Consider the following 23,134-nt stretch of genomic DNA (forward strand, 5'->3'; position numbering starts at 1 on the left):
ACTCTATGTTTACACTTACATATAATCAGGCAAGAAAATGACCATAGCCTGGGAAAAAGACACAAGTGGTAGGGTTGTGAGTAAATTACTGATTGCAGCTGGGCAGGGGTGGCCCCTGGCTGTCTGTCCCTTTCTTGAAAGGTATTCAGAAAGGGGATCTGGAGTTGGGAAGGGTGCCCCTGAATGAATTGTTTTCCCTTTAAATTTAAATTCTATTAATATCAGCAAAAGATTTATTACATTAATACAGCAGCTGCCTGACATTTGCAATGGATATGTTTCAAGAACTTTGTTAATCTCCAAATACGTACATAAGGAAACATCCATCTGCTCACCTGCTGGGCCGTGTCTTCACAGAGACTCCTTGTGCGTCTCTTGCTTATTCTTTATCTTTTCAACCATCACTAGTAGTCATTTTCTGGGTCTTGGGTTCTTCTTGAGAGACAGTGGGAGCAGAAGTGGGGGGTGGGGCAGAAAGAGACGAGAGAGAGAAACCCTAGAAGGCTCCACAGGGTTCCATCTCACAGACCATGAGATCATGACCTGAGCAGAAATCAAGGGTTGATGCTCAACCGACTGCGCCACCCAAGTGCCCTCAACCATCACTAGTTTGATCTCTCACATGATGTCCTTTCTTTTTTTCCACAAGGAGAAAGTGTTGAATCCCACTGCCCCCATCCCACACTTTAGGAGAACTACCCAGTAGTCAAGGTGAGTGGATGCCATCTAAACTTTGACAAGTCAGGTGCTGCACAGACAGCCAGGCTCATTCACCAGTAAGTAATTCTCACTTCAGCACTGGCCTGGAGACACAATTCTAACACTGTCCTTGCAAAATCACAATCCTGACATCAGGTTTGCTCACAAGTGATTGGACCTGACATCATCAAATCCATAACTATTCGTGGTCCTCTGGAAAAGAAGGATGTTGTGGCAGACTGCTACATTGTGGTAGACTGTGCCTCCCAGGAAGCAAGCTTCCTGGAATCCTTGTCCTTGTGTAGTCCCTCCCACATCATCCCTGGCCTTGGCCATGTGTCTGGCTTTGGCCAATGGGACTTTAAGGAGGCATAATACATGAACAGCCTTGATAAGCGCTTGTGTTTTAGGTTTGTCTGCTCGGCATACTCCCTCTTAGAATCCAGCTGCATGCTTTAAGGAAGTCCTGGCTAGCCAGTGGGAGTGTGGAGATGCCTGGGAGAATGAGACAGCTCATGGAGAAGAACAGAGGTGCCCAGTTGAGCCCCCAGCTGAATGCAGCCACGTGAGTAACACCATGTGGAGCAGAAGAATCTCCCAACCAACCCACAGGATCTTGAAAAATAATAAATCAAGGTAGTTTTAAGCCACTAAATTTGGGGTAGTTTGTTAAACAGTAACAGATAGCTGAAATACATGGAAATGTACATGCAGTATATACTGTAGTATGTTAAGTGAGAAAGTAAAATACAGGGGTGCCTGCGTGGCTCTGTTGGTTTAGCATCTGATTCTTGATTTTGGCTCAGGTCATGATCCCAGGGTCATGGGATAGAGCCCCATGTCAGGCTTCACGATGAGCGTGGAGCCTAAGATTTTTCTCTCTTTCCCTCTCTCTCTCTGTCCCTGTCCCCCACTCATGCTCTTTCTCTCTCTCAAACCAGTACTAAAAGCCACTTTGAAATTATAGAAAATGGGGCACCTGGATGGCTCAGTCGATTAAGCGTCTGACCTCAGCTCAGGTCATGATCTCACAGTTCGTGAGTTCGAGCCCTGTGTTGGGCTCTGTGCCAAAAGCTTGGAGCCCAGAGCCTGCTTCGGATTTTGTCTCCCTCTCTCTCTCTCTGCCCCTTCCCTGCTTGTGCTCTCTCTCTCAAAAATAGATTAATAAAAAACATTTAAAAATTATAGAAAGTGCTGTTCATTAGGTTCCTTTTTTTTAAGTTTTGATTTAAATTGCAGTTAGTTAACACACAGCCTAATATTAGTTTCAAGTGTACAAAAGAGTGACTCCACACTTCCATACTTCCATCCATTGCTCATCACAATAAGTACAATCCTTAATCCCCATCACCTATTTAACCCGTACTCTCACCCACCTCCCCTCTGGTAACCATCAATTTGTTCTCTGTAATTAAGAGTCTGTTTCTTGGTTTGCCTTTCTCTCTCTTTTCTGCCCCTTTGCGCATCTGTTTTATTTCTTAAATTCCACATATGAGTGAAATCATATGGTATTTGTCTTTCTCTGACTTATTTTGCTTAGCATAATACTCTGTAGCTCAATCCAATGGTAAGATTTAATTCTTTTTTATGGCTGAGGAATATACCATCGTATGTATATCTACCACATCTTCTTTATCCATTCACTTAATGCAATCCCTATCAAAATACCAATAGTATTTTTCACAGAGTTAGAACAAACAAACTTAAAATTTGTATGGAACCACAGAAGAACCCAAATAGTCAAAGCACCCTTGAAAAAGAAGAGCAAAACTGGAGGCATCACAATTCTGGAATTCAAGTTATATTACAAAGCTGTAGTCATCAGGACAATATGGTACCGGTGCAAAAACAGACAAAGAGATCAAAGAAATAGAATAGAAAACCCAGAAAATGAACCCACAACTATGTGGTCAATTAATCTTCAACAAAGAGAGAAAGAATATCCAACGGAAACAAAAGTCTCTTCAACAAATGGTGATGGGAAAACCAACATTTTGCAACATGCAAAAGAATGAAACTAGACCACTTTGTTACACTATACACAAAAATAAATTCAAAATGGGGTGCCTAGCTGGCTCAGTTGGTGGAACATGCTACTCTTCACCTCAAGGTCATGAATTCAAGCCCCAAGTTAGGTGCAGAGGTTATTAAAAAATTAAATAAATTAAAAAAAATTTAATGGATTAAAGACCTAAATATGAGACCTGAAACCATAAAAATCTTAGAGGAGAGCACAGGCAGTAACTTCTTTGACATCAGCCATAGCAACTTCTTTCTAGACATGTCTCCTACTGCAAAGGACATAAAAGCAAAAACAAACTATTGGGACCTTATCAAAATAATAAGCTTCTGCACAGCGAAGGAAATAATCAACAAAACTAAAAGGCAACCTACAGAATGGGAGAAAATATTTACAAATGACAAATCGGATAAAGGGTTAGTATCCAAAATCTACAGAGAACTTATCAAACTCTACACCCCAAAAATAAATAATCCAATTAAAAAATAGGCAGAAGACATGAACAGACATTTCTCCAAAGAAGACATACAAATGCCCAATAGACACATGAAAAGATGCTCAACATCATGCATCATCAGGGAAATGCAAATCAAAACCACAATGATATATCACCTCACACTTGTCACAATGGCTAAACTCAACAACACAAGAAACAACAGGTGTTGGTGAGGATGTGGAGAAAGGGGAACCCTCTTGCACTGTTGGTGGGAATGCAAACTGGTGTAGCCATTCTGGAAAACAGTATGGAGATTCCTCTAAAAATTAAAAGTAGAATGTAAACATTAAAAAAAAAGGGGGGGGGGTGGTGCCTGGGTGGCTCAGTTGGTTGAGCGTCCAACTTTGGCTCAGGTCATGATCTTGCAGCTTGTGAGTTCGAGCCCCATGTCGGGCTCTGTGCTGACAGCTTGGGGCCTGTGAATCCCTCTTTCTCTGCCCCTAACCCACTCACATTCTGTCTCTGTTTCTCTCAAAAATAAATAAACATTAAAAAAAATTTTTTAAAAGTAGAATGACCCTATAATCCAGTAATTGCACTACTGGGTATTTACCTGAAAAATACTAATTCAAAGGGATACATGAACCCTGATGTTTATAGCAGCATTATCTACAGCCCAAGTCAAATTATGGAAACAGCCCAAGTGTTCATTAGGTTATTTTTTAAGTATATAGTTCTTTGAGTGTTATAGGGAATTTCAAAAAGTCTATCATGGCTCTTAGTCTCAAGAACTTCCAATCCTTGAGAAAAGTAGTGCCAGGCAGCTTTTGGGAACAATACTTGTGATTCCCAGCCCAGAGAGGGACTGGCTGAGTCGGAGAAGTTCTGGGGTCAGCAGAAGGCTAGGATGGCTTCTAGAAGAAGCAACTGACATCCTCTTTTTTGGAAAAGTGGCTCTCAGTAAGGAAGAAGTTCCACTATGAAACAAAATGATTGTGTATATGTGTATGCATGTGAATGTGTGTCTGCATATGCATGCTAACAAAAAGTAATCCAGCACTAGAACCTTCCCCAATGCTGCCCAGTCCTGAGCCTCTGTGGTTTTGGCAGTGTCGGTTCAGTCCGTAGGCTCTGGGACCTTCCTGGGACTCACTGATAAGTCTTGAACTCTCTCAACTCTTCCAGTCAACTCAGGCCTAATCATGCTGTGGTTGCCATCAGCGAGTGCATGACATGATGTGAGATGTCAATTGGGATGTTCTAAAGTTAACTGAATGCTTGCTGGCTAAAATACATTATATGTGAAGTTTGTGCAAAATTAGGAAGATTATAGCATTGGTAAGGAGGGCATGACTTCTGGGAAAGTATTTTTTAAAAAATAAACAACTTAAGTAATTTTGCAAAATAAGCAACTAGTAAAACAAAAAAATTTTACCTCCATCCTTCCAGTTTCTTGACTAATTATAGTAAATGTCTACATACATTTACAAAATACATTTATAAGAGGAAATGGACATTAATGAAAAAATCAGAAACCATTGAGCATACTGTGAGTGAAAGCTTTTGGGAGGCATCTGCTTTTGAATGTGATTTCATGTCTTATTCATAGGCAAATTTTCTGTTGGCAACGTTGCTTCTTGGACTCATAGTTCAACATTTCCCAGTGTTCCAGAAGAACGCCCTGGCTACCACCAGGGCTGAACTAGTCTAGGATGCTCTGCAGAAGCACATCAGGTCACTCAGCCATTCCAGACTCAACTGTTTCTGAAAAGGTGAGCGTGCTATTGCTGCCAATCACGAATCTTGTAACTGAGCCCAGGGCCATCAGCAAAAAGTTCAGGAGTCAGGAAATCCTGGTTCAATCCACTTAGTTAGAGGGAACAACAACGTTCTTGCGAAACTTCTGGTTCCCTTTGTGAAATGAAGAAGTACTGAGTCACCTTTCTGAGGTATTCCTGCAATGAGCTTCCTATATTTCCCAAGATTTTTTACTTCATTTTTCCTTGATTAAGAAAGTAGTACAATGAATAGCCCAGTAAATGTCACAGAAGGTAGAAAGCCACTGGTGTTGACAGCGAGGACTGCGTCAGGGTCAGGAAACTGGAAGCCGGACATGCCTTTCTGTTTGCTGAAATCTCCATTCACAGATGCAGGAAAGATTGCTGAGACCCTGTCCTGGGAAAGGAGTGGACCAGCCACACAGTGTTGATTTTCCTCCCAAATGGTCTCCTTCAACAACAACTTTGAGTTCTGATTGGAACCTTTTGTTCTAGCTGCTTAGTGAACAAGACCTCTGTGATCTTGATAAGGGGAGGCACCTTTCCCATTTTTTCTGGCTTCTTAGCCTGGCATTTTGGCTTGGTTTCCAGCCTTATTGTTTCAGTCTGTTCGAATAACCAGCTCTCTGGTGAGGGTTCTACGACCCATCCTCCAGCAGGCAGCACCGGGACTGGGGCTAGGGTCAGGCTGAACCCATTCCCCACAGGTCCTCTCCATGCTCACTTGTTGCCTCAGAGACCCATTGGGCACCCAGGGGTGGAGGCCGGGCAAGGATGTTTCACAGCTCAGAGGAATAGTCATGGAACTATTGGAGTCCTGATGGTGACATAAAAAAGAATTAAGTTCCCTGATCTTGGAACTCCGCGTGCCTGAGCAGCCTTTGTGACTCTCTGCTCAGAGGACCCCTCAACATCCCATCAAGGGCAGGGAGGCCACCACAGAATCACTTGCAGTGGGAGGGGGGCAGTAGAACATAGTGGATAATGGTGGCCTCCTGGCCTTACCACTTGTCAACCATGAGGTTTTGAGAACATCATTCAACCTTTCTGTGCCTTGGTGTTCTCATCTTTAAATTGGGGGGTTTGGTAGTTCCTATCCATAGAGTTAAAAGGAGAAATCCAAATGCCATGGTAAGCTCTCAATAATACAACCATGAATATTAATTGTAAGGTGGGGAGAATAGGAAGTCTTTTTATCTGCTCTGCTCCAGAGAACAATCTCAATCGGTTCCTGTTAATCTGGCCCCAACCCCCATCCTCACCCCTGCTTGGGCTGTAGAAGGCCTTGTCCCAGCTGGGATGGCCTAGGCATTAGCACTCAGACCTTCTTCAACCTCAGTCCTTGGATGTCTGTGGCTTCTGTTCTAGAGTGACTGTTTATCCAAATTGAACACACACTGCTCAGGTAGGACATGAATGGGGAAGTGGAAAATTGCCTAGGAATCTGTGTACTGTGCAGGAGGAAAGAGCACTGACATTACATGGAAAAGGTGGATTGATATAGATGAATGTTAATGTTTACAGTCGACTTGGGGAGATCCAGAGAAACAGAGGATTTCAGGGAAGGAAAGGGAACGGTAACTCCAATAAGGGTCATCAGGAAAAGCTTTGGAAAGCAGCATTTACTTTTCTCTAATTTGCCAGGATCATCCCTCCCAGCATCTGAACAACCAGGTTTCAACAAAGTATCTTTCACTTGAGCCTCTAGGCCTTTGGCAAAGGGTTTAGAAAAGCTGCTCAGAAGACAGCTTAGTGCCACAGGAGAGCAGGGTTGGCGGGAAAGGTGCAGTTCCAGGCTTTTGGATTCCTGGGTTCTAGCCCGACTCTGCAACCCAGGCCCTTCCTTGTCTGTGAAATCAGGGTGGTTAGGAAGTTGGCCAGAAGCTCCCCGACCTCTCTTCTGGCTTGCTATGTCCAGGATCCTTTGCGCTCCAGGCCCTGCCCCCACCCCAACCATAAATCTGGGCACCTGGGGAAGAAGCCCCAACAGGATTCAGCTGACTCATGTATGTTACCGTAACAGGATACATTTCATATTGCTCTCTGGACCTGGAAAAAACGAAGAGTGCCAAGGGCGGACCTGTACGTGAACGCTTCCTGTTTCTCCCAAGGCTCACAGGCTTTCCGCATCCCGGGAGCAGGGCAGGCCAGCATCTCCCGAAATGCCCGAACCTCCAGGCCTCACTGGTTCTTTAGAGCGCTGGGCGTGGTTTCCGTGCGCCTCAAACAGGCTGACGCAAGAGCCGGGAGGTGTCATCCCCCCCTCGCTGCTCCTCCGTGGAGCTGTTGTGGGAAAGAAGGGGTTAGCTCACAGCCTGGAAGCTCCTTAAGGGTCCTGTGCGCCCCAGCGTGCGCCGGACGCGGCTGGCGCGGAGGAAGTCTCGGTGGGATCCCAGATGGTCACATTGATCCCCAGTGCATCCAGAGGCTCCACATCTGGAGGAATGTGCTCGTCACATCCGTCTGTCGTGTTCCTGCGGGCCCTCCTCCCAGGATGTATTCATGCTTCCAGACTCTAAGCCCTACCAATTCCTTTAAATGCACCGATCTTGGATCTCCCAGGCTCTGGGCATCCCCAGTGGAGGGTGGCATTCGTGGAGGTCATTTTGACAGGATACTGTGAGGGTGAGGACTGGATACGAGGAGAGGGTCTGAAATATCTGTTGTGCACATCACTGGTGTAATCGTCACCCGCACAGCAGGTAATGCCTCACTGCAGAGTTGAATAGACTTTTGAGAAAGGCGAGGGGGAGGGTGTGCGGGGTGGGGGCACAGTGCAAGGCCTGGGGTCGCAGCAGTGGTCACGACCCTAGAGGCCTACGGGGGAGAGAGGGCGGCGATGGCCGAGTGCTGCAAGAGCCCGCAGCAGCGAGTGGGGGTGGGTGGGGGCAGGGAACCGCCCGGCAGTGCTCTCCCTCCCGCAGCCGCCCTGGACTGCCCAGCTTCTGTGCTGCTGTCCCCGCGGGGCAGAGAAGGGGGCGGGAGAGAGGAGCCGGAGGGACAACCGTCATGCATTGCTAACTCAGGTCTAGGTGGTTTTGTTTTGTCTTTGCAGTTTAGAGATAACCGTATAAAATTAGCTGCATCCAGAGGTCTCAAGAGTCAAGGGAGTCCCCCTGAAACGCCAGGCCTCTCTCTGGCTTTGTGTTCTGGGGCCATTCGTGGAGCCATACTTCCTCCCCTGAGGTCTCTAGCACCCGCCCCAGGTGCGCGCTCTTGTGCTCCGTGGCCACTGTCACCAGCATGCTCAGGTCTCCTGTCCAGAAAAGCCCCTGAATCACCGTTTCCACCCCGAGACCACTTAGAAATTACAGCTGCTTACTTATTGTCCCTTCTCTGGGCCACCGTTGTGCGGAATCCCAGCTGAAGGAAAGCACCAGTGACTGCAAGTTACTTAAGAATAAAAATCCACTTCTTATCCCAACAACATAAAACATTAAGAGGAATTATGTTTTTTACAAAATCCAACAAACCGCCCACGATTGTACCTACCAAGCAAAAGCAGTACCTTTGTAAGCAGAGCAATGATGAAACAGACTGGGGCCACTTGATCTCAGGTCCTGGGCAGACCTTTAGGTGCCAGTCTTGTTTTCTAATAGTCTGAAAAAGAGTTGATAAAAAGTAACGTTTATTGGATACTTCCTAGGTCCTGTAAACCTGGACAAGTTTCTTAACCCTTCTGTGCCCCCAACTTTTTATCTGTAGAATGGGAATAATCTCAATGCCTCTTAGGGTTTTGTGAGTATTAAATGAGTCCATCTCTGGAAAGTACTTGAATGGTATCTGGTGCACAGAAAAGTGGTATTTACATGTTACCTCAATATCAGCTACGATCACGTGGCAGCCCAAAGAGGGTTCACTGTCTCTGTTTTTGAGACTATGGCTTCAGGGCTTCCTCAACACCCAGGGCCAGCCAGCCATTAAGTGGAGCCATGGGTCTCCTGATCTTCGTTCCCTGGGGAGAGGTGTCTCCAGAACTCTCTCTCTAGGCCCTGCCTCCTCTAGCCTGAGTGCCAGGCACCTGGACCTGCCTCTGTGGCACTTGGTGGTAGAAAGAGGCCCTGAGTTAGGATTCAGAAGATACTCAGTGTGGCAGCTGAGTGACCTTAATCTTTGGGCCTCAGGGTTCCTATCTGTAAATTAGAGATAATAATTGCCCTTCCCACAAACCCACATGCAGGGTGGTTTTAAAGACCAAATGCAAAATAACTAAAAGTTCTTCCTAGAGGTGACATCATGAGTCTCTGCTGTGCCTCCAACCCCAAATTGCACTTTTTTTTTATTATTTTAAAAAAAAGTTTTAACGTTCATTTATTTTTGAGAGAGAGTGTGAGCAGGGGAGGGGTAGAGAGAAAGGGAGACACAGAATCCGAAGCAGGCTCCAGGCTCCAAGCTGTCAATACAGAGCCCGATGCGAGGCTCAAACCCATGAACCGCAAGACCATGACCTGAGCTGAAGTTGGATGCTTAACCGACTGAGCCACCCAGGCGCCCCCCCAAATTGCACTTTTTAAAGCTCAGCTGGGGGGTGAAATGGATTGAAAATAAACCAACCTCGATAGTTGTGCAGGGGTCTCAGGGGAGCTCCTTAGCCATATAGAGTCCCTGTCTGCCCCCACTGCCAGGCTGCTACAGGGAGGAAACCATTAGCCCGAGTGAATTCTTGAAACACTGGAGGCAGTTGTTCCATCCCAGGTGGTTCCCATGTTCCAGGAGGAAGTAAGGATCTTGCCCCCAAAGAGCCCAGGATGGAGTCTGGGAGGAGGGTCTTCTGGAAAAGGCGGCCCAGGCCTTGGATGTGAAGCAAACCTAAGCAAACCCTTTGCAAACCTAAAGCTCTTAGCTGCAGCTGTGGGTAAGGGAAAGAGCCTGGGAAGGTAAGGGGCCCTGTCGGCAGAGCATCCTGCAATGGGGGAAATAAAAATAGAGATAGGGTTCTCCCTGTCCCCACCCCAGTTGAAGAAGCCTAGCACTGGCCTGGCACTTAATAGATGCACAATGAATTTGTTCCTTTTATGCACATGTGCACACACACACACACACACACAACTCCATTTGGCCTCAAAGTACCTGCTATGTGCTGGGCACTGTGCAAGTTCAGGGGACCAGGTACAAGAGCTGGCCTTGACCTCTGGTGGTTGAGATAAACTTCAGCCCGGGAGAGAACTGGAGCCCTAAGAGGAGCCCTGGGGAGGTGCTCCAGAGCTGGGAGTGCTAGTAGAAGGGCCCCCAGGCTGAGGGGACAGCAGGCACAGTAGGAGGGGGCAGGAGCTCTGGGGTGACTGGGTTAGGCAGAAGGAAGATTCTTGGATGGTATTTTCTTGTTACATACCTATTTGATCTATTCTTTGGTACTTTCTGGAGAGGCAGGACCTTGGCTGCCCACCTTTGCAGGCCTCTGCATAACCGGTACGCAGTAATCCCAGCATGGAACCCCCGTCGTGGAAGGGGATGGCAGTGTAGCTCTTACCCCAGATAATAGCACAGGTGGACTGGAAGAATGTACAGAAGAGTCCTGTCCTCTGGGTTCCAGGAGAATCCTAACCAGTCACAGTCCTCATGGGACTGAATGTTTTTCCCGAGGTAGCTCCCAGGACTAACTCCAGGTGCAAGGCCTGGGTGCCACCCATCACTTCTTCCCTCCTGCCCACCCCACTATTAGGAGAAGGTAGCCAGTTCTGTCCACATCTGGCTACCTGTAGGATGGTCCTGGGGTGTCAGATCCAGAGTAGGAAAGGAGAGGGTGAAAAAGAATCCTCTTCAGTGGTCTGCCCCCTTGGGTGGGTGTCTCGAGCTAGGCCATCCTTCACACCACCCAGAGAAATCAACTCCTCAATTACAATGATGGAACTTGTTTCCTCCAGCCACATATTTGCATGAAAAGCTGGGGACTGGATATGGGGGGAGGGAAAGCGATAACTCTGAGAGTTGACACCAGGGCTCAACTCTGGTGCCAATTTGAGTTGTGCCTCAGAGCAGGTTTAGAACAAGGAACATGAAGGGGTGCCTGTGTGGTTCAGTCAGTTAAGTGTCTGACTTCAGCTCAGGTCATAACCTCATGGTTTGTGAGTTCAAGCCCCATATTCGGGGTCTATGCTGACAGCACGGAGTATGCTTCGGATCCTCTGTTCCCCTGTCTCTCTGCTCCTCCCCCACTCATGCTTTCACTCTCTCTCTCAAACATAAATTAAAAAACATTTTTAAAAAATGAGGAACATGTATTGAAGAGCACCTACTATGTGCCAGGCCCTTTGCATGTATTCTGCATGAGGTAGATGTGTGAGGTAGGTGTTCTAGACACATTTTATAGATGAGGCAAACTGAGATAGAGCGAGTTTGAGTTGCCCAGAGTCACACAGTGACCTGAGAGGAGTAGAATCTGGTTCTGCTGGCAGGACTGTCTTTTCTGACTGAGAGTCCCTCAGCAAGCTCCTGGGACAGTGTAGATTCTGGGCGGATGGCTGCAGCTCAACTTGATGCTGCAGCCTGAGGAACCATGTGGAAGGCCGGCTTGGTGAGCATAGCAGCCGTGTCACAGATGGGTCAGGGCTTTGGGTGTCCTGCCGGCCAGTGAGGAACCGTGCGAGGCGTTTGCACAGGCTACCCTATTCCTGAAGCCAGTGGGGGTCTCCAAGTCTTCTGGCGTGGGTGAAGGCTGCTTCCCAGTTGATGCACTTGGAAAAGCCCCTGCCTCTACCATGGGCCACGGAGAGCTGTGTAATTTCCTCTGTGGGTCAGTCCTCCACCAAGGGCTGTGACAGGGTGGTGAGTCAGACCGCAGCCTGTCACTGATAAGCCACCAGCTGCCTAGCTTCTAGCCTGCTTGGTGGACATCGGGATGGCTGCTCACTGCCTTCTCCCATCTCTGCTCTGCCCTGCGTAGGAGAAGTGGGGCTGCTCAGGGGAGGGTCAGGCAGACATCCGCTGTGGGTCATGTAAATTTCCAGGGTCAGGAATTGAGGTGCCACCCGTAAGCTGTTTGAACCTGGCCTGATCACACCATTCATTTCCCAAGCAAGAACATTCTCTGCCTTCCCCTCAAGTTCGGGAGACCCACAGGGGAATCTGCTCTTCTCAGAAAAAATCACTTAGCTTAGGTGATTAAAAAAAAAAAAAATCAGTGGTTATTTCAACTGCCTTCAAGGAATTCACCATGTACGGACGGGCTTTGAAACTCAACAGCTGGCTTTTAGAAAACAAGAAGGATTATCTTTGGATCCCTTGCTGTGAGCTGACAGTGGCTCATCCAGAATCCCTCAGGGTAGGGAGGCTGTCACAGGCTGGAGTGCCAGTCATACTTCTGGGCAATTTAAAGCCACGTGCTCTGTGTCACCAAGACTGTGACTCAACTGTGTGCTTGCCAAAACTCATTCACAGAGGGGTTGAAACTGCTCTGTAGGCACTTTTCAGAGTGAGGGCTCTTCATGTCCTGGAGGGAAACCGGGGATGCACAGATGAGCCTTCCCAGCAGTCCAGGTGAGGGCCCCTTCGAGCCAGGCCCCGTAGGTGTTCGCTTCTGTTACCTCAGCTCCTAGGCTTTCCATAAGTGTCTGTTAGATGACTGAATGAACAACAGAAGAAACAAAGTGAAACTGGCACAAAAACCTAAAGCCCATACTCTCCTATGTGTGTCTTACTGCTTAGCAAAAAGGAGTGATGCTCGTGTGGTCCCCACAAGGGAGCCTGAACCTCCACAGACAGACCAGATGCCTGGCTGGCTGCCAAGAGATCCATGCACCCCGAGGGCTCACCCTTTCTCTGCATTCCTCCAAGAAGGTAGGAGTTGGCCCCGAACACCTTGAGGGAATAAGGCCACTCATATCTGGGCTATTTCTGGAATTTTAAATTTTTTTTAATGTTTATTTATTTTTGAAGAAGAGAGAGAGAGAGAGGCAGAGTGTGAGCAAGGGAGGGGCAGAGAGAGAGGGAGACACAGAATCCGAAGCAGGCTCCAGGCTCTGAGCTGTCAGCACAGAGCCCAGCGCGGGGCTCAAACTAACAGACCACGAGATCATGACCTGAGCTGAAGTCGGATGCTCAACCAACTGAGCCACCCAGGTGCCCCTATTTCTGGAATTATAAAGAGTTTGTGTTGACTGAGATCCTCAAAAGAAATTTCTTAAATTATTATTATTTTGCTCCTTAAAGACAAAAACAAAAACAAAAACAAAGGCCTGATGACAGGTGCTAAGAGTCCAGGCTAGATCAGCATGGCCAGGCTGGGAGGAGTGAGCAGCCATCAGTGGGCCTGGTCAGGCAGCTCTGCCAGAGTGGGCAGGCAGGTCCTCACACTGCAGTCTCCATCAACCCATGCATCTCCTCACATCTTGAAATCTCCATCTTCAGTTACACCTGTGGGCTGGACAGCCACATTTAGACCAGCTCCTGCCATCACTACTCCTCACTGCAGAGCACGACCCAGGCATCTTGGATTTTTTTCTTTCCTTTTCTATCCTTTTTCTATCTCTTCCTTTTTCTTTCTTTGCCTTCTCCTTACTTAATCTAATTGTCAGCGTGGCTGGTAGAGACCAGAGGCCAGAGAGGGTGTGACACTAGACAGAGACATCCAGGGGCAGCAAGAGCCCAGTAGTGAGGATGGGGTGACTAGGGGGTTCCTTGGCCCACCATGTGACAAGCAGATCCGGCTTATCATCCTGGAGACTTGGCTCTGAGGTTCTGCCCGGGAAATAGCTATGGGGCAGGAGAGAACAGGGGCAGGGGAGAGACACCAAGATTTGGGTCTCTAAGAGAAGAAGACAACAAGAAACACATCAACAGTTTTATCGGGCTGATCACATAAACCGCCAAAACACCAGAGCTGAGTGGATCAGAAATACATCAAGCATTGGTGGCTGGAGAATTCGAGTTTGTTCTGTGCTTAGAACTGTGACGTCCACATGGGAGGATTTTTCACTGGCTGGGGCCTTCCACAGAAGCGCATTTTTACCATTCTCTGCACCATAAACAAATGCAAACCCTCATGGCAAGCGGTTTTCAAAGACTGTTGTCTCTAAAAGGAAATCGGGACTGCATTTTCCCACAAGAACTTCAAGGAATTATGATTACTCAGAACTCCCTCTTGACATTCTTGTGAACATTTGAGAAATTCCCAGTGCCTCCTGTCGCCCTGAGTGCGGGAAGCCAGGGATGTGCCGACTCACACACAGCCCAGAGAATGCTTTCAGGCTCATAGCAACTGCATAAACCATTGCATAACTGCAATCGCGCCTTTTTTTTTAAAACTTTGATAATGAAAGGAAATGCAAATAAAGAAGTAATGACTTCTGGGAAAATGATGCCTAGAAGATGACTTCTTCCTCTCTATCCCTCCCATCTCCTCAAAAGTGCTCCTCTCTAGATCTCTTTTTCAGGAGCTGATTTCCCACAGCAATTTTCCAGGATTGTAAAGGGACATGGGACAGTCCACGTAATTAATTCTGTGAGCTCCCCTACTTTGGGGCTCAAACATTCCCTCAGGCCCAGAGATGGATGCAGGGACTCTCCAGGCTAGAAGAGCTTCTGGCCACCAGCCAACTTCCAATGCAAAGTACAACTCCAATCATGAAACAGACATGGAGAGCCTCACCAAATACTAAAGACTACTGGAAAAGAGTTAAGGGCCTGCGTGAGCCTGCCCCCATCACTCAGTAGAGAGAGACAGCTCACCTTTGTTACCTACAACCATAGACAATAGGTGTATAGGGACTGGATATGTAACCAGATATGTAACTGGATCTGGTAACCAGAGGGCTACCAGAAAGCCCAAAGAAAGTAACTAGTCACATGCATGCTACAGCACGCAAGGGGAAATAGCCACTGGACAGAAGAGAGTTCTGGAAAATAAAGTTTCCTAGAATTTTCTGCCTGGAGAATGCTGTAGGCAGGTAGACACATGTCTCATTTCTTTTTTTTTTTTAAGTTTATTTATCTTGAGGGGGTGGGGAGAGAGTGAGAGCGAGCGTGCATGAGCAGGGGAGGGGCAGAGGGAGAGAGGGAGAGAGAGAATCCCAATGTTCAGCATGCAGGGCCTGAACTCACCACTGTGAGATCATGACCTGAGCCAAGATCAAGAGTCAGACAATCAACTGAGCCACCCAGGTGCCCAAAATGTCTAGTTTCTAACGAATGATTTGTTTTTCTAAGAAAGAAGAAGGAAGGAAGGAAGGAAGGAAGGAAGGAGAGAGAGAAGAAAGAAAGAAAGAAAGAAAGAAAGAAAGAAAGAAAGAAAAAGAGAAGGAGAGAAGAAAGAAATGGGAAGGAAGGAGGGAAAGAGGGAAGGAGGCGGAGGGGGGAGGGGAAGAAAAGGGGTGGGGGAAGAAAAGAGGGAGGAAGAAAACACAAAAGGAAAGAAGAGGGGTGCCTGGGTGGCTTAGTCAGTTAAGCATCCAACTTTGGCTCAGGTCATGATCTCACAGCTCAGCTCGTGAGTTCGAGCCCCACATCGGGCTCTGTGCTCAGAGCCTGGAGGCTGCTTCAGATTCTGTGTGTGTGTGTCTCTCTCTGCCCCTCCCCCACTCACGCTGTGTGTGTGTGTGTGTGTGTGTGTGTCTCAAAAATAAACATTAAAAAAATTTTTTTTAAAAGAAAAGGAAAAAAGATAAAAATTCTAGAGCTGTGCTGTTCCATATGGTAGCTTCTGCTCTCAAATGGCTTTTGGGTCCTTGAAGTACAGCTGATCTGAATTGAGATACGCTGTAAGAATAAAATATATGCTGGATCTCAGAACAAAGAAAGGCATGTAAAATAAATACCAATTAATAATTGTTATCAATTACACAGTGAAATGATGTTTTGGAGATTAAAAAAATTTTTTAATGTTCTTATTTATTTTTGAGACAGAGAGAGATAGAGCATGAGCAGGGGAGGGGCAGAGAGAGGGGGAGACACAGAATCCGAAGAAGCCTCCAGGCTCTGAGCTGTCAGCACAGAGCCAGACGCGGGGCGAGTGTCTCTCACGGAGTGTGAGATCATGACCTGAGCTGAAGTCGGATGCTCAACCAACTGAGCCACCCAGGCATGCCTGGAGATTTTGAATTAAACAATATATATTAAAATGAATGTCATCTATTTTTCACTCTTTTTAATGTGGCTCCTAGAGCATTTACAGTGACATCTGCGGCCACACTCCATTTCTCTTGCAGCGCTGCCCTAGGTAGCTGCCTTCCGTGGCACAGGGCTGTCCTGGGGTTCCAGCCCCACTTCTAGCTCCTGCCACACTGTAGAGGGCCTCAGCTCCACCCCTTTCCCTGGACTGAAAACGAACTAGCTCAGATGGGAAATGTCTTGATTCTTAGATTCTCCAGAAAAGATCCAAACATCTCCCTGGAAAACCCTTTTGAGTTTCAAGCAGTCATGTTTGACCTTTCAAAATCCTCTGCGTTGCATGAAGGCGCACAGGGGCTTTCTTGCACTCGTTCGAGAGATGGTAGGTGGCTGTGTGATAGCAACGGAAACTTTGAATAGGATGTGTGAGTCGTGGGAGGTTTTGGTGAGGCCTCAGTGGGGACTAAGACATTGACAGACACTGTTAAAGTTTGAATCCAGGTTCACCGGTAAATATTTAGGAGAATTTTTTACATTTTTTAAAAGTAGTCTTCACACCAAACCCGGGGCTTGAACTCATGACCCTGAGATCAAGACCTGAGCTGAGATCAAGAGTCTGATGCTTAACTAACTGAGCCACCCAGGAGCCCCCTAGGAGAATTTTTTAAAGTGGCAGAGGGGCGCCTGGGTGGCTCAGTCGGTTGAGCGTCCGACTTCGGCTCAGGTCATGATCTCGCGGTCCGTGAGTTCAAGCCCCGCGTCAGGCTCTGTGCTGACCGCTCGGAGCCTGGAGCCTGTTTCGGATTCTGTGTCCCTCTCTCTCTGACCCTCCCCCGTTCATGCTGTCTCTCTCTGTCTCAAAAATAAATAAACGTTAAAAAAAAAATTTAAACAAAATAAAGTGGCAGAATATCGCGGCAACGTTGACAAAACATTTCTTCCAAAAATATGTGTTTGAGCACCCTCTCTTTGCCTGGAGTAAACTAAGCGAAGAGCACAGCCGTCTGCTGTGGAGCCCTGGAAGGCAGAGAGGAAAAGGCTGGGTGTGTGATGTGGGAGGGACAGGGTCCAGGCACCAATGGTATACCTGCTCAGCTTCCCAGGCCTCCAGCCACCGTGTGCAGACTTTTACAAAGTTGAAATTATAGTATACTTGCATGTTTTGCTTTATACTTCTTTCTCATAAATGCTCAGAAGCGTTTTCCATGTTCCTATATAGTCTTCATAATCATCCTTTTTAGTACTTAACTAATACTCCAAGTGACTGTATCATTTTGTAACCTCCTATGGGACAGTTTCCAGTTTTGTTTAAATAAGATAGCAGCAAAAATGCAATTTGCTTTCTTTGCTGTCTTTCCTTTTGGATTTAATTAATTGCCAGAAAAGAAAGAAACTACCGTGTTCAGGGGTATGAAATCTTTTCTAGTTCTTGATGGATATTGCCAAGGCGCTGTCCAAAAGGCACGTATGAACTTATATTGCTTGCCCGGATGGATGTACATACTAAGTTTCTTACAACTTTGCCAGGATTGAAGTTACAGTATATATATGTATATATGTGTATGTGTATTTTTACAGCATTTAAATTTGCAAACGTAAATATACATGTACATGTATACATACACATAATATGTATGTATACGTTTGCAAATTGTATTGCATATGTCTTGAAGCTTGAGATTTTTGAAGCTTTTTTTTTTTTTAATTTTTTTTTTTCAACGTTTTTTATTTATTTTTGGGACAGAGAGAGACAGAGCACGAACGGGGGAGGGGCAGAGAGAGAGGGAGACACAGAATCGGAAACAGGCTCCAGGCTCCGAGCCATCAGCCCAGAGCCTGACGCGGGGCTCGAACTCACGGACCGCGAGATCGTGACCTGGCTGAAGTCGGACGCTTAACCGACTGCGCCACCCAGGCGCCCCTTTTGAAGCTTTTATAAGCAAAATGTTTATAGACAAGTAACACAACTATATATACATTTTTTTTTCTGAAAATGCCACGATATTGTCTTGAGCATTTCTGGACTCTGCATACATTTCTGTGTTTAAATTGTTCTGCACAAGTTTAAGAAACAAAACAGATGAACATAGGGGAAGGGAAAGAAAAATGAGATGAGAGAGGGAGGCAAACTGTAAGACTCTTACATACGGAGAACAAACTGAGGGTGGCTGAAAGGGTGTTGGGTGGGAGAATGGGCTAATGGGTGATGAGCATTAAGGAGGGCACTTGTTGGGATGAGTTATACATAAGTGATGTATCACTGGGTTCTATTCCTGAAATCATTATTACACTATTTGTTAACTAACTTGGATTTGAATTTTTAAAAAAAGTGCTATTGTCAGCCTCAAATATTTAAAAAAATTTTAAAAAATGTTCTGCAAAGATATGTCTCTTTTTCTCCATTTATTAATTTATTTGTATCAATATGGACTCATTTTATATTTTGGGTTCTACTCCAATTGATTGTATTGCCCAAATCTTCCAGCTTAGGCCATCGGGATCTCTTTCATTTGGCTCCTGTGCCCCTTGGACATACCCTATCAATGTATTTGTAATTATCTCTTTACTTTCCAGCACTCCAAGGTGCTCCAGGCTCATCTTTCTCAGTCCTAGAGTCAGTCTGTTCTCCAAGGGGCCCTGTTATTGGAGAATGGTTCTAGAAACCAAGATCTGGGTGCTCAGTGTGCTTATTGCTACTATGCTGTCATTTTTCAGGTTCTCAGGTGACAGAGAAAAGACATATGCGTGTTTACCAGCCTGCATCAGGGATAGATTCCCATAAGTGACATTTCTGGATCAGAGCAAACCCACATTAAACATGTTGTTACTGCCTAGTTGTCCTCAAAAAAAAAAAAAAAAAAAAAAAAAAAAAGAGTGTTTTTCACTCTTCCCAGTGGTACTTAAGAGCACCTGTTTTCCCACACTCTCACCAATACTGAATAGTAGCAAATATAAAATTAGCAAATTTTTACTGATCTGATGAATGGAAAATGGGATCTCCGTGTTTGAATAATTTGAATTGACTTTGAACTTATGTTTCTAGTTTTCTCACTGCTCATCTGTTACTAGACTTTGAATTTCTTCTTTCATCTTCTTTTATCTTGTATAAGCATTTGCATCCTTCCAAATAATATCTAAAATGACTCTTTTAAAACTCTTTGCTGACCTCACCTTTGAGCTTAGGTAGATTTTGCTGAGAAATGGAAGCTCCTTGACAGACTGACAACAGCACAGCTGGGGACAAGAGGACTCATTTTCCATCTCTCCTTACAGGCACTTCCTTATTAGTCCTTCCCAGCCCCATCTAGAGCCCCTCCGGTGCTCCTTCCTCCAGGATAAACTATTCTAGAACACGTCAGCAATGCCTGCCTTTGGGAGGTTGTGGACTTTTGTCACAGTTTCCAGGGTGACTGTGACTCAGCCCCTGTTCCTGAAGTCTGAGGCTGTCCACCTAGAAAGCGCTCATTCCCTAGCACAAACGTGCCTCCCTCAGCCTCAGGCCGGCAGAAGCTCTTCTGTGCCTTCCTCCCCTTGCTCCTCCACTCCCGCTCCCCACTTTAACTCATAGTGTCATTATACAAATGAAACGTCCACAGACACGAACCATTCAAACAGTACACAATTATCCTGTGAAAATATATGGGTATTTGTTTAACCTCTGTGCCTCTTCAGAAATAACCATGCATAAACAGGCATATATTTGCATATAGATTCTTTTTTTTAATGTTTATTATAAAAAAATGTTTCTTTAAGTTTCTTTATTTCTGAGAGATAGAGAGAGAGAGCAAGCACATGAACGGGGGAGGAGCAGAGAGAGGGAGACACAGAATCCAAAGCAGGCTCCAGGCTCTGAGCTGTCAGCACAAAACCTGACCCGGGGCTCAAACTCGAGAACTGCGAGATCATGACCTGAGCAGAAGTCAGACGCTTAATCGACTGAGCCACCCAGGTGCCCCATTGTTTATTTATTTTTGAGAGAGAGGGAGAAAGTGTGAGCAGGCAAGGGGCAGAGAGAGGGAGACAGAGAATCTGAAGCAGGCTCCAGGCTCTGAGCTGTCAGCACAGAGCCCGACGAGAGGCTCAAACTCTCGAACTGCGAGATCATGCCCTGAGCCGAAGTAGGACGCACAACAGACTGAGCCACCCGGGGGCCCCTATACATTCTTTTTTTATAAGGCAACTGGCAGAAAACTCTACACAGTGTTCTGCACCTTGCTTTTATTTTTAATTACCAGTGTATTTCGAAGATCTTTCCACATCAGCCTACACAAATCTGTCATTTTGAATGGCCACATGGTATTCCACTGATGTGTTATTGTTTATCTAGTCCCATTTTAATAGATATTGGGTTTTTCCTTTTTTTTTTTTGCCACTAGAAATAATGCTACTGTGAACATCCTTGTGGACCTGTGAGGTTATACCTGCAGGGTAAATTCTTTAAACTGGAATTTCAGGGTCAAAGAAAATGGTGTACTTTAATTCCAATAGATATTGCCAATTTGCTCTCCGAAGGGGCTGTGCCAATTTACCCTCCCATCAACAGTCATGAGAGAGGCTATCTCCCTGTCCTCTCTCACCAGCATCCAGCTCTGTTATACTTATAAACCTCCTCCCAGCTGATAGGTGAAAATGGTATCTCATTATAATCTTAATTTGCATTTCTCTCATTATGGTTGAGGGATGTATTTCCTTTTTTTTTTAAAGTTTATTTATTTATTTTGAGAGAGAGAGAGAGAGAGAGAGTGTGTGTGAGCACTAGCTGGGGAGAGGCCGAGAGAGAGGAAGAGAGAGAATCCCAAGCAGGCTCCACCCTGTCAGTGCAGAGCCTGATGTGGGGCTCTGTCTCACAAACCGTGAGATCATGACCTGAGCCGAAATCCAGTGTCAGACACTCAACTGACCAAGCCACCCAGGCACCCTGAGGGATATATTTCAAGTGGCAAGAAGTCATTTATATTTCTTTTTCTGTGAACTACTTATATCCTTTATGAATTATCCCATTTGTTGCCAGTTTTTATCTTACTGATTTAGAAGCATTCTTCATATATGAAGGAAATTAGTATTTTTGTTATATATGGTATAATAATTTCCCCCCAGTTCATTGTTTGTCTTTTGTTAGTAGGCTTTGTAAAAAAAATATACATGCTACCCTTATAGATTCTGTCTTACAGCAGGTTAGAATTTCAATATACATATTTGGGTGTGCAATGATCGATTTTCTCATTTCTACATTTCATCTCCCATCCCCCTGAGGGGGCAGACACGTCTTGTCATCAGTTCAAAGATCAGCTGGTCCTCTCATCCCCTCAAAGTTCCTGGGATGGTCCTGAGTTCAGTACACGAGAGGACAGATGGAGCACCTTCAATTCTCCAGGCTAGCTGGCCAGCTGGCATCTACTGGGATTCCCTGGCTGGTCACTTTGGGCTGTCACTTCTTGTCCACAGGATCCCTCTATGTCTGCTCTCTCCTCCATACCCCTACACTACCAGTTACACAGGACTCTTTCTGCCACCCACAGCGAGGCAGAGACCCATCTGCCTGACACGCCACAGCCATTCCTAACCTGGACCTTTGCCACTTCCTCTGGGTTCCGCCTAGGAAACCCAGGCAGGGTTTCTTTCTCAGGACCTCAACAACATCCACGTATATCTCAGGACACCCCTCACCTCTGCCCTCTTCCCAAGCCCAGACTGGCAAGCCTTGCTATTCCTTGTCAAGGAGCTCCCACATCTATTCCTGTGTTTTCCATTCCTCTGTGGACTTATAATTCTGGAACTCAGAGGTCAGGAAGACTTTCTTTCCATACTTTTTCTTCTGTTTCTGTCTCACATCCTTTCCCTGAGGCAGCACACACAGAATGGTCAGAAGTGTGTGTGTGTGTGTGTGTGTGTGTGTGTGTGGTTCCTGGGGAGGGAGAGGCCAAAACTTGTCAGGAACCCCAGGAGAAAGCAGCCAGGTGTGAAACCCTGTGAACTTCCCCAGCCTCTCCCAGCAAGTCTCAGCCACACCCCTCATTGCTGGGGGTCTGTTCTCTCTTAGGCCCTCTCTGATGCCATCTGAGGCTGCTGTGGGTTGAGTGGTTGCCTGTGCCCCCTTTGTGGGTGGGGGCTGGCCCATCTTGCTATCCTCTGTGGCATCTAGCCCATGGGCCTTGCACATCTGGGCACTCAGGATGTATGGCATTGAAGCACCTGCTGGTTTTACCAAGCCAGCTTGTCCTTGTTCTTGGTGCTCTCCAAGAGGCCAGGAAGGTGGGGCATCAGTGAGAGGGGTCCCCAAATACCCTCCTCAGCTTCTGCTTTCTTCTGAAGGCATTCCTCAGCTGACCTTGAGAAGCCAGGGTGAAAGAAGGTTTTCTCCAGAGAGCACTGTCGGCAGATGAGGCCTCCTCACCCAAGTTTGTCTCCCCTAGTCTCCATTCCTACTTTTGCTGTTCCTGCAGGCTAGGGGGCTGGATAGCATGAGATGACCTCAGACTTCAGGTCCTCAGGAAGGGATGTTGGAGGGAGGAGCCGGAGAGGAGGTGAATACAACTGAATTCATTCCTCGTGAATCCCATCCCTACTGTACTCCTGGTTCCATTTTTACTTTGCCTCTAGCTAAAAAACCTCTACCTTTAAGCCTTCTGTTCGTGAGGACAAGGTCCCTTCTGGGAAGTCTTTCTCTTTCCTGGGCAGGGCCAGCTCTCAGGACCATGCATACATACCTTTAGCCGGTCTCCAGCCTTCCAGCCATTTCTAGTTGTTCCCTCCAACATTCTCGAGGGGCTCAGCCTGTAATCTGATCTAGTTTTGCTGACCCTGTTACCTCACATCTGTGCCCATTACCCCCAGCGGCTTACTGTCTCCAGTTCTTTCATGTTAATTAATCTTTTCCTCGGTAGCATCTGAGCAACACTATCTACCAGCAAGCTTACCTAGGGACTGCAGGCTGAACTCTGGGAAATGTCCACAGTAGTGGAGATTCGAGGTCAGGAAGAGGGTCCAGCCCCACCTCTGGCATTGACTGGCTGGTCCCTTGACTTCCCTGAGTTTCTTTCTTCATCAGTAATGAAAAAACCCAGTACGTACTTACCTCACAGCAGGGTGAGGGCTACAAAGGCATCATGTGCATATTTCTAAAACATGTGCTATTAGTTGTAGTATAATGTGAAAAGC

The 23,134-nt window shown here is 46.4% G+C and overlaps 1 protein-coding gene across 4 annotated transcripts in view; it reads left to right on the forward strand.

Moving 5' to 3' along the window:
• Window positions 1–1,102: 1,102 nt before the first annotated feature.
• Window positions 1,103–23,134, forward strand: part of LOC125909570 (uncharacterized) — a 39,158-nt gene continuing 17,126 nt past the window's right edge. For 2 of the 4 annotated variants that reach the window (XR_007453729.1, XR_007453730.1), the window contains exons 1-3: window positions 1,103–1,335; window positions 4,765–4,927; window positions 12,578–12,709. Coding sequence is in view for 1 of the 4 variants with exons in the window: in XM_049612890.1 (XP_049468847.1) it covers window positions 4,868–4,927; window positions 6,957–7,556 (660 nt within the window). In the remaining 3 variants the exon portion in view is untranslated. Of the gene's footprint in view, window positions 1,336–4,747; window positions 4,928–6,956; window positions 9,302–12,577; window positions 12,710–23,134 lie in introns of those variants that run through there. The other 2 variants (XM_049612890.1, XR_007453731.1) reach the window with 2 other exon arrangements.

Source organism: Panthera uncia, assembly GCF_023721935.1.
Source record: "Panthera uncia isolate 11264 chromosome B3 unlocalized genomic scaffold, Puncia_PCG_1.0 HiC_scaffold_1, whole genome shotgun sequence".
NCBI lineage: Eukaryota > Metazoa > Chordata > Mammalia > Carnivora > Felidae > Panthera > Panthera uncia.